Source organism: Palaemon carinicauda, chromosome 6, assembly GCF_036898095.1.
Source record: "Palaemon carinicauda isolate YSFRI2023 chromosome 6, ASM3689809v2, whole genome shotgun sequence".
Taxonomy (NCBI): domain Eukaryota; kingdom Metazoa; phylum Arthropoda; class Malacostraca; order Decapoda; family Palaemonidae; genus Palaemon; species Palaemon carinicauda.
This window is the reverse complement of record NC_090730.1, coordinates 34982569-34995374: the sequence shown is the minus strand read 5'-3', so window position 1 is coordinate 34995374 and position 12806 is coordinate 34982569. Positions and strand designations below refer to the sequence as shown.

General features: G+C 33.5%; 1 protein-coding gene across 1 annotated transcript in view; it reads left to right on the top strand.

Annotated features, from left to right (window-relative positions):
• Nucleotides 1–332: 332 nt before the first annotated feature.
• The window catches only part of LOC137642939 (uncharacterized), a 12937-nt gene continuing 463 nt past the window's right edge, over nucleotides 333–12806 (top strand). The window contains exons 1-3 of the mRNA XM_068375804.1: nucleotides 333–679; nucleotides 3172–3266; nucleotides 12714–12806. The exon at nucleotides 12714–12806 is cut by the window's right edge and continues 42 nt beyond it. Of these exons, the coding sequence (XP_068231905.1) occupies nucleotides 333–679; nucleotides 3172–3266; nucleotides 12714–12806 (535 nt within the window). The remainder of the gene's footprint in view (nucleotides 680–3171; nucleotides 3267–12713) is intronic.

Here is a 12806-nt window from a genome sequence, read left to right as displayed (position 1 = left end):
GGTAGACCGCAACCTTGGATTCCTGCTCCCATGCACTGACAGGTGTTTGATTTAATTTATGGCCTTTCACATCCCTCGTGCCGTTCTACTACACAGCTGCTGAAGACGAAATTCATTTGGCACGGCTTTTCTAAGGATACTAAGGATTGGGTTCGCGCCTCTACTTCCAAAGTACATCGACACACGGATTCAGGAGTGGACACCTTTCCTTAACCTCAGCGTCGTTTCACCCACATTCACGTCGACGTTGTAGGCCCCCTACCCACATCACAAGGTTATCGTTACCTGTTTACTATCATCGCCCGCTCCATTGTTGGCCTAAAGCCATTCCCATGGAAACTGCAACGTCCGCCTCATGTACATCCTCCTTACTCTCACGATGGATTGCAAGATTTGGTATCCCTAAGCATATTACTTCTGACAGGGGTACCACTTTCACCTCTCAATTGTGGACATCACTAGCGAATCTCCTGGGCATCACCATATATCGGACAACTGCCTACATCCCCGCTGCCAATGGAATGGTTGAACGTTTTCATTGCAGCCATGAAGCAGCTTTGATGTCCTGTTGCAAGGACTCCGACTGGTTTACTCAGCTTCCCTGGGTTCTCCTCGGACCAAGCACCACTCCTAAGGACGCCCTGGACGTCTCGGCAGCAGAAATGTTGTATGGCGACTCGTTGGTCGTCCCTGCCGAATTTTTTCCTTCTGTAACCTCCTCCGACGATCTCCAGCACATACGTCACATCGTGGGAAAATTTACTCCATGCCGCCAGACTTACAAGCTCCCAGCAAAGCATCACATACCGACAGACTTGCACTCTGCAATGCACGTCTTCCTACGCAACGACACTAGCAAGCCACCGGTAACGCCCCCTTACACGGGCCCTTTCCTTGTGATCCGACGCATCCGAAAGCTTTCCTACTAAACATTCGTGGCAAAGAAGACTGAGTCTCCATTGATCGTCTAAAACCTGCTTATATCCTGCCAGATGACCCGCATACAGTTCGCCTCTCTACATTAGGGCACCCTATTTAACATATACAGTATGTCATTTCTAGGGGGGAGCCATGCACCACTCGTATGTCACATGATTGTACCTAGTAACGACATTTCTCTCTTTTGTATATATTATCATTGGTATTTTCACTCTCTCTCGCACTGACAGCAACGTGCATCAACCTGTCTGCTTTTCTTTTGTTAACTGTTAACAGAACCGGTTGCGGGTTGGACATGAAATAGCCTGTTGGATTTTGTGACCTTCTCATGTTCTGTAATAAACTCATTCAGTTGCTTTCATTTGGCCTTTTGAGTCACAACCTACTCTTGGCCCGCCGCAGTTGTCTTTCATGGAACTCAATGTCACAATGAGTTCAAACTCCGATTTTGAGACTGGATAATAAAACTATATATTGGGTCAGTAGTTAAAATAAAAGTCCTTTGACCAATGAGGTTTTTTGATTGATGATGTTCCATCGAATAAATATTTCATTTAAGATAAAGAAAAATAGTCGTTGAACATTTTATCTTCGTTGCATATCGCTGTAACTATTTTAAACATACCAACTGCAATGAAAACAAATCTCAACTGAATTATTTTTGGAACCACTTTTAAAAGCTTTCGACTCTCTCTCTCTCTCTCTCTCTCTCTCTCTCTCTCTCTCTCTCTCTCTCTCTCTCTCTCTCTCTCTCCCCGGATTAAAAAATTCATTTATCCTAATACATTAAAAAAATAGATTCATTGTTATCTCTTAAACTTCTTTTTATTCATATACCAGAATTATAATATTCACATTTCAAGTTTCTACAAATTTCTGTAGTTTGGAGAAAAGATTAGAAACCGACGTGTAAAAGCGACGCACTGTAGAATATATAGACTTATTTATCAAGAATCATTTTGGTAAATAAAATCCTGTAATAATAAAACAAAACTCTTATCTGATTCGCTAATTGTAAAAAAAATAGACAATTATTTTTGTAACAGAACCAAATATTTTTCTCCAACTTATGAAAAACAGTTTATATCGTTAATATTTCTTTTTGTTATATTGTTTTTATGTTCAATTTTCAATTGCAAGTGAACGATCTATAATTTTCTTAACTGACATTTTTTCTCAGCAAGGATATCACAGGATTTGGGTTTCAATAAAATCAACACTTGAAGAATGAAATGTAAATAGAAAATAACTATAATCGTAATGGACATAATAATATACAAATTTGTAAACAGATAATGCTGTAGTAACATTGACAATTTATAAACAATACAACACTAATTAATCAATACCAGAGCAAAATTTGGATGTCTATTGAAGAGAGGAATCATCACCGGCAGAGCGTATAAAGTAATTGTACCACACATGTTTCATACACGCTTGTACATTGTAATGTTACTGTCATTTTTTATCTATCGCTCTTCCCTGCACTGATAACAGAACCTGTGTAAGCTAGCCTTCGCAGGTGTTAGTTAGTTTTGAATTTTTGTGACATTCTTCATCGGAACTGCTTGTATATAAACTCGTTATCTATTGAATAAAGGTCGCTACGGGTGGTTGTTCTTGCCTCTCTGTTAACTACCACCTCTCTCATTGGTGACCCCTAAAATGACCTTTGTTGAACAGATAACGAGTTTATATACAAGCAGTTCCGAGCAAGATTGTCCCAAAATTCAAGCAAACTAATACATGCGTAGGCAAACTTAAACAGTCGAAGAAGCTACTAAATAAAAAGCTTTGGGGAAACCGATGAATGTTTTTGATGCGAGGGAGTGATGGATACTTCTCTGCAGGATAAACTAATGTAGTTAGTTATTCTGAAGGGTAAAACATCTCCAGGAAGTATTTTTGAAATATAGTTACAGTGACTTGGAATAAGGACCATGAAAGTGGACGAGAAAGTGTAACATTTCCAACGTTCGAGAAATTATTATATATGTTTTATACCAGTAGGTTAAAGTGAAAATGCAAAGTGATTGTAATATTCTTTTCGTTGCAAAAATTACATTACGAAATTATCTTAAAGCATTTTTACACAAAAATAAATGTTGAGAATATTGAAGACGTAATCACTTAATAAAGAAGCAACTGAATAAAACCAATAGATTGTTATATGAATATCATAAACGAATGAACAATTATAATGAAATCACAAACTAAGATAATATGACCCAGAATTTGGGAGTTTGGAGGAATTAAAGTTGCAGTGGACTATGAATCCCCGACTCGGAAGCTTGAAGGTATGAAGCCTTTTGCTCCCGCCCCATTCTGTGAGAAACCAGCGATGAGGTCTTGGAAGAGAAGCTAGTGATGCAAAGTCTTTAAGGGGAGGAGTCTTAGGGGTTAGCGGATAGAAAGAATGAGAAGCTAAATCCAGAAGTAATGAAAAGAAGTCTCCTGGAGTGGCTAATAAATAAACAGAGAGAAATTCGAACAGGGGAATGGCTAGAAATTTATTAGAGAGAAAGACTGAAAAAAACATTGGAACAAGGAATAGCGAATTGATGGTAAAGAGTAGAAAAGTATTCCACATGAGAAGACAAAAATCAACATAGAAGCATTGGACGTGGAAGTATTAAAAAAACATATAAACGAGAGGGAATGAGATAAAGAAAGGAAAAGTTTCTTAAAAGAAACCAAACAAAGTAAATAAGGAACAGTAATAGAATCCATGGACTCTTCAAATGTCAATTTTCTGTCGAATTATATAATTATTATCTTTCATCTTCAGTGGCGTTGTAATGGAAATATGAATAGCTCGTAGAGTGACAATGATCCAGATAGGCTAGATATTTGAAGAGTTAAATTCCTGTGTTAATAGAACTTCTTTCATAAACACATTCGTACAAAGAACAGAAAATTTGTATTTCTAAGTACGGGCACAAGAACTTCAAGCTATTTCATAGGACATTTCCCTGATAAAAAATTTTTGCTGGGATGAATTAATTTCCATAACACAAACAATTTCGCGGAATGTCGAGTTTGATGTTATTCAAAGAAATATAACACAAATTCACACGAGAACGTTATAGGAAACACATCCTCAAACAAAGCTTCTTTACTATAGAATAAAAAAGACTGATCTTATATACAATAGAATTTAATCATAGTGTTGTGGTGACCTATTGGTGACGTCCCTGATTAACGTTCTACAGGATTGGGGTTCGAGTCACGCTCAAACTCGATAGTTTCTTGTCGTGTTTGTAACCTCACCATCTTTGTGATTTAAGGAAGGATGGGGCTGGTTGTTGGAACCTAGAGGTCTACTTGCTGAATCATCAACAACCATTGCGTGGGACTCCCTGGTCCTATCACGAGTGGTGAGAGGGCTTAGGTGCTGATCATATGTATGTATGATCAGTCCCTAAGGCCTTATCCTACAAACTAAGGTAATGTCACTGTCCCTTGCCTCCACCATTCATAGAATGTCTTTAAACCTTTTAAAATGTTTCTTACAGCATGACGTTACAACACAGTCCTTAAATGAAAAGTGACAATGCTCACTAAATGGAATATTAGTGGTCCCCCTTACCCCTGCAGGACGTTCAACTTCTGTACCTGAAGAATCCCTCCACTTTTTAGATTCTATGGAATTAAGCCTTACTGTACAAAGCCAAGGAAACACTTAAAATCCCTAATGAATGCAATCTCGTTCGCAATAAGATGAAGATCAAAACTGCAATATTTTTAGTTAAACAAAATTTTCCAATATTCCCGAGGTAATTCAGTAAAAGTAGACCTAAAAATTGTGCTTCTATTAGAAGTCTCTAAAAAAAAAGGATCCAATGGTTTTTCTTTTGCAATTCAAGTACAGGAATGGTGGGAGCCATTTCTGACACCATGCTTAAAATAAAAAAAATAAAAAAAGCGCATTCTCTTAAGACCCTATTTATTCGTCGAGGATATGATAGTCTCTTTCATTATCCTGCCCCTGTTTTATCTGTATCTATCTCGTGGATTAGAGCCGGAAGGATGTTGCTGATATGGCTGGAAATGGTTTCCATAAATCTTCCAAAGTCAAGTTCTCGAGGGATGCGGCATTTTCATACTTAATCCATCCAAGCGTAGGAGCGAGGTTCAGGCATTTTAAAACAGATAAAAAAAGATTAATATTTTCTTTAATAGTTGCAATGTATAAACTGTTGAGCTGAAAACATTCAATAATTATATCTTTTAGTTATGGCATATTAAGCTAAAGCTATACCGAGTAATGGAACAAACCCTAATTAGTATGTATAAGATTAAAAAAGATTTTGAATGAAAGTTGCGACTCCTGTTGTAGGATTTCTCTGTTTCCTAAGTGGATATGAATTTTGAGAGAGGAGATAAAAGGAATGTAAGTAGATTTCAAACACATACTTAAGGAGAGAATGCTATTATTATACGTAGGATCAAGTAAGACTTTAATCTGTCCCTGATCACATCATAAATGAAGAAGAAGAAGAAGAAGAAGAAGAAGAAGAAGAAGAAGAAGAAGAAGAAAAAAAAGAGAGAGAGAGAGAGAGAGAGAGAGAGAGAGAGAGAGAGAGAGAGAGAGAGAGAGAGAGAGAGAGAGAGAGAGAATTTTATTATGCAATAGGATGAAACTCAAAGATAATAAGGACTTCATCTCTTTTTTTTTTCTTTGCAGTTGAGAATATCCAATTGTTCATGTAATGCAAATTTATAGATGGTAAGAGAAGAAGTTTATTGGAATTTCACAGACATCTCAAATAGGAAGTATAAGACACTATATAAGAGAGCTTTATAAATGTTAACAAATGGCTCATGCAAATGGGCTTGTACATTTATTGAAACTTCCTTCTTTACAATGATATCTATAATTGCAAGTTATAAGGACGAGTAAAAAGCAAATAATAATGTACTACGTAAATATTATGGAAATGTAAAACCTATATCCAGAGTCATAAAGTTGAAAGATAAAAGATCCCTTGGGATATATATATATATATATATATATATATATATATATATATATATATATATATATATATATATATATATATATATATATATATATATATGTATATATATATATATATATATATATATATATATATATATATATATATATATATATATATATATATATTTATATATATACATATATATATGAATATATATATATATATATATATATATATATATATATATATATATATATATATATATATATATATATATATATATATATAAATATATATACACACACACACACATATATATATATATATATATATATATATATATATATATATATATATATATATATATATATATATATATATATATATATATATAAAATACATATATACGCTCCATGCCCTTATTTTGGACATTTCACTGAGCTCAACTTAGCTAAAAAACCACGTAAAATAGGAATTTACGATTTCTTATATATGATATGATAAATGTCCTTCCCAATGATATTTAATGCTATATATTTTGTAAAATTATATTTTATTCATAAAATCATTGTAATAACTATGATTGTTATCAAAATTATTATAATGATTATTTCCATAATGATAAATAATAGAGAAAAGAGAGGAAATCTGGTATTTACTGGACGTACAATAGGTCCAATGACGCCCAAAGGTTTACAATATATATATACTGTATGCATAGTAAAGGTTCTCTGTATTGGAGAAGACACAGAAATCTGCCAAGACACGCCAAAACGAGACTACATGTACAAGAAAGCTCTTGATAACTTGCATACGAGGAAACTGCCTAAGACTGCTGGGGATAATAAGCGAAAGGAGTTTGTAGTCTTAAAATTACAAAAGAGAAAACACAAGGAAAGTTCTCTCCTTCCCAACAACGACTTTAATGAAGATAAACACGGAATTGCTTGAGGAAAATCGGGTGTATAAGACAGAGCAAAGCAAAGAAAGCAGAAATGGGTTACGATAAAAGTGTATGGAATGCAAAAAATAAAAATAAACATATTATATGATGTGAAAAGACACGGGTAGAATACAGACATTTATTGAATAGATGAAAATAAAAAAAAAATAAAAAAACACCAATCAACGGTTCGAGAATGTTTCTAGCGTATAAGCATTATGTAAATGGGAAGAAGTTTGAAAGTAATTTTGTTTATAAGATAAAAAAGCGAACACTGAATCTGGAAATGGTAAAGAAAAGAAAATGATGAAATAGGAATAGATAATAACACACAAATTATAAATAGTTTTATTTGCACTTATTAGAAAACATCAGTGGTGAAAATCAGTTATGGAAAGAAACAAAGAAAACAAATGATAATAACATCTGGTGGAAAACGTTCCAAGTGTGCTTTCTACTTAGTTAATGTTTTCTGAGAAGATTGATATTTCGTCACTTAAAATTTATGGAGCGTACGGTAACTTCTCCTTAGATATATTCTAAGATCAGTTTAAATTCAATTTCGATGCATTTTTATTTATTTATTTATTTTTTTTTTTTGGGGGGGGGGGGCAATGCACTAATGTAAAAAGCTTGATCATTTTTCCAAGCATTTCTTGGTCTTGAGGTTCACCTAACTACTGTGTAAAGTTTAGTAATATTTTAAGGGCAGACTTGCTGGTGAAGTAACACCTTTGAAACTGTAAAATCCTTTCTTGAAGTTAATAAAGCCATTTATAGTTCACATAGTGATGGCAACAAAGTCAACCAATAATACTTAAGAACACAATTCATAACATTCACCAATACTGGGAGTGAATTTTTTATTTTACTCGAATATAATGAAAAGCCAATAACATTCGGCATAACTATTTAACCTTATCGAACATAATCTATAGCTTTATGGAAAGAAACCAGTATAATAAATCATAGAAAAACTATAGCTACATAAGTTCAATTGGTATGAAAGAGTTTTTTAACTAGACTGTCACCCTCTGCTATTAAGACCGAGACAGACCAGAAGGAGGTATGCATATTCACTTCTAAATTGTGCCTGCTCCCTTTCTATTAGGCCTAATATGATCTTTGCAAATATTTTATATGTTACTGTGAGTAAACTTAGTTGGCGATAATTTTTCAGGTCTTTTTTGTCTTCCTTTTTGTGAATTAAAACAATGATAAAGTTTTTTTTTCACATTTTGTGTAAAATTCAGCGTATTTTGCTAGTATGAAATCTCTTCCATCTATTATTACATCAATTGTTAAGCCATTTTGTCCTGCTGCTTTGCCTCTTTTCACGCCTTTTAATGCTTTCTTTACTTTACTGTTACGTTTGGTACCGGCTCTGGTATTTCATTATTTCTGTAGGTGGAGTTATTTATTATATCAAAATTGAATAGCATTGTCTAGAAATCCTCTGCAATTTTCAACACTCCATCTCTATTGTGGATAATATTTTTATTTTCATCCTTTAAAGCAAACATCTGCTAGCGTCCTGTTCCAAGTCATCTTTTTATTAATTTGATTTTTCTTCCTTGCTTTAGTGTTTCCTCAATTTTGATCTGAGTGTTTTTATAATATATTTGTTGTTTTGGATGCTTTTGATAACTCTATTTCATCTCTCTTGGATTTTATCCTCATTTCCAATGGTGTTTTCTGATTGTTTTCTTTGATCTTGTTTAAAAACTTTTCCACCGATCTCTTGTGCTGATTCCAATACAAATTTTGATAAATATTATATATATATATATATATATATATATATATATATATATATATATATATATATATATATATATATATATATATATATATATGTTTGTGTATATATACAGTATATATATATATATATATATATATATATATATATATATATATATATATATATATATATATATATGTTTGTGTATATATACAGTATATATATATATATATATATATATATATATATATATATATATATATATATATATATATATATATATATATATATATATATATTTGTGTATATATACAGTATATATATATATATATATATATATATATATATATATATATATATATATATATATATATATATATATATATATATATATATATATATATGATAAATTTTGGACCTACACCGAGCATGCCAAGAGGAAGACTGTCACTGCCATGGATGTCGTCTACGCCCTCAAACGCCAAGGCCGTACCCTGTACGGTTTCGGTGGTTAGATGCCTTCTTTGCAAGGTTATCTAAGACCTACAGACGAGCAAGAACCCTGCTTGCAATCCTTGCAACGGGAGGACTGTTTGTGAGATTTCGCCTGGGTCTGTGATCTCGAGGTTGTTAAGAGAATCCAAACATTAATATATCAAAAATATATATGGCTTATTTGAATATGTAAAACACGTAAAAATTTGCAAAATTTATCATTAATTGAATGCCAAGTAACAAACTACCAATTAGCTACGATGGTGAAGATGGGTTGATTTCAATTCCAAGTACAAAATACCTGAATTCGACAGGTATAAGTACAGTAGAATTGTCATTGACTTTTATCTTTGTTCGTGGCCAAGTGGGTTAGTCACTGTCTATATAAGCTTGCCTACCAGGGTTCGATTCCCGGCCGGAGCCAAGCTCTTGTCTTTGTGAGATTTCGCCTGGGTCTGTGATCCCGAGGTTGTTAAGAGAATCCAGACATTAATATATCAAAAATATATATGGCTTATTTGAATATGAAAAACACGTAAAAATGTGCAAAATTTATCATTAATTGAATGCCAAGTAACAAACTACCAATTAGCTACGATGGTGAAGATGGGTTGATTTCAATTCTAAGTACAAAATACCTGAATTCGACAGGTTTAAGTACAGTAGAATTGTCATTGACTTTCATCTTTGTTCGTGGCCAAGTGGGTTAGTCACTGTCTATATAAGCTTGCCGACCAGGGTTCGATTCCCGGCCGGAGCCAAGCTCTTGTCTTTGTAAGATTTCGCCTGGGTCTGTGATCCCGAGGTTGTTAAGAGAATCCAGACATTAATATATCAAAAATATTTATAGCTTATTTGAATATGAAAAACACGTAAAAATTTGCAAAATTTATCATTAATTGAATGCCAAGTAACAAACTACCAATTAGCTACGATGGTGAAGATGGGTTGATTTCAATTCTAAGTACAAAATACCTGAATTCGACAGGTATAAGTACAGTAGAATTGTCATTGACTTTTATCTTTGTTCGTGGCCAAGTGGGTTAGTCACTGTCTATATAAGCTTGCCGACCAGGGTTCGATTCCCGGCCGGAGCCAAGCTCTTGTCTTTGTGAGATTTCGCCTGGGTCTGTGATCCCGAGGTTGTTAAGAGAATCCAGACATTAATATATCAAAAATATATATGGCTTATTTGAATATGAAAAACACGTAAAAATGTGCAAAATTTATCCTTAATTGAATGCCAAGTAACAAACTACCAATTAGCTACGATGGTGAAGATGGGTTGATTTCAATTCTAAGTACAAAATACCTGAATTCAACAGGTATAAGTACAGTAGAATTGTCATTGACTTTTATCTTTGTTCGTGGCCAAGTGGGTTAGTCACTGTCTATATAAGCTTGCCGACCAGGGTTCGATTCCCGGCCGGAGCCAAGCTCTTGTCTTTGTGAGATTTCGCCTGGGTCTGTGATCCCGAGGTTGTTAAGAGAATCCAGACATTAATATATCAAAAATATATATGGCTTATTTGAATATGAAAAACACGTAAAAATGTGCAAAATTTATCATTAATTGAATGCCAAGTAACAAACTACCAATTAGCTACGATGGTGAAGATGGGTTGATTTCAATTCTAAGTACAAAATACCTGAATTCGACAGGTATAAGTACAGTAGAATTGTCATTGACTTTTATCTTTGTTCGTGGCCAAGTGGGTTAGTCACTGTCTATATAAGCTTGCCGACCAGGGTTCGATTCCCGGCCGGAGCCAAGCTCTTGTCTTTGTGAGATTTCGCCTGGGTCTGTGATCCCGAGGTTGTTAAGAGAATCCAGACATTAATATATCAAAAATATATATGGCTTATTTGAATATGAAAAACACGTAAAAATGTGCAAAATTTATCCTTAATTGAATGCCAAGTAACAAACTACCAATTAGCTACGATGGTGAAGATGGGTTGATTTCAATTCTAAGTACAAAATACCTGAATTCAACAGGTATAAGTACAGTAGAATTGTCATTGACTTTTATCTTTGTTCGTGGCCAAGTGGGTTAGTCACTGTCTATATAAGCTTGCCGACCAGGGTTCGATTCCCGGCCGGAGCCAAGCTCTTGTCTTTGTGAGATTTCGCCTGGGTCTGTGATCCCGAGGTTGTTAAGAGAATCCAGACATTAATATATCAAAAATATATATGGCTTATTTGAATATGAAAAACACGTAAAAATGTGCAAAATTTATCATTAATTGAATGCCAAGTAACAAACTACCAATTAGCTACGATGGTGAAGATGGGTTGATTTCAATTCTAAGTACAAAATACCTGAATTCGACAGGTATAAGTACAGTAGAATTATCATTGACTTTTATCTTTGTTCGTGGCCAAGTGGGTTAGTCACTGTCTATATAAGCTTGCCGACCAGGGTTCGATTCCCGGCCGGAGCCAAGCTCTTGTCTTTGTGAGATTTCACCTGGGTCTGTGATCCCGAGGTTGTTAAGAGAATCCAGACATTAATATATCAAAAATATATATGGCTTATTTGAATATATATATATATATATATATATATATATATATATATATATATATATATATATATATATATATATATATATATATATATATATATATATATATATATGTTTGTGTATATATATATATATATATATATATATATATATATATATATATATATATATATATATATATATATATATATATATATATATATATATATATATATATATATATATATATATATATATATATATATATATATACGGTAGTGGTTTGTCCAGCGCACCAGACGCCCGTTGAGATACTACCGCTAGATAGTTACTGGCTCCTTTGACTGGTCAGACAGTACTACATACGATCATTATCTCTGATTATGGTTCATTTTCCCTTCGCCCACACATGCATCGAATAATCTTGCTTATTATTTACATATTCTCCTCTGTCCTCATACACATGACAACACTGAGATTACCAAACAATTCATCTTATCTCTAGAGGTTAACTACTGGGATGTATTTGGTAAGTGGCTACTTTCCTCTTGGTAATGGCAGAATGGACTCTTCAGCTATGGTAAGCAACTCTTTTAGGAGATGGACACTCCAAAATCTAACCATTGTTCTTTAGTCTTGGGTAGTGCCATAGCCTCTGTACCATGGTCTTCTGCTGTCTTGGGGTTAGAGTTTTCTTGCTTGACGGTACACTTGCGTATACCATCTTGTTTCTCTTCCTCTTATTTCGTTAAAGTTTTTATAGTCTATATATGAAATATTTGTTTTAATTGTTGTTACTGTTCTTGAGTATTTTATTCCCAGTGAGGAAAGGAAGAAAGGAAAAATAAAATATTCTAAGAACAATGACAACATCAAAATAAATATTTCTTATATAAACCATAAGATGGTTTTCTCCTTCAATATCTCACATAGCACGTGCGTGCATTTTCAATCAAATATGAAAACGAGATCTAATGAAAAGCTGCTTTCGTTATCCCAATTAAATTAAGATAAAATGACCTGAAGAGATCCACACTTACTCTACTTAGATATAAAAGAACATTCTAGAAATGGAATTTGACATTTTTATTGAGGCTATTTTCCTGTCTCCACTTCTTACCAGTGAATCGAAAGACGTCTCATAGTGAGTTTTTCCATAGAGAATCTCCAAGAAATTCGATCACAGTCTCAGATTACCCACTCAAAATTATACGTT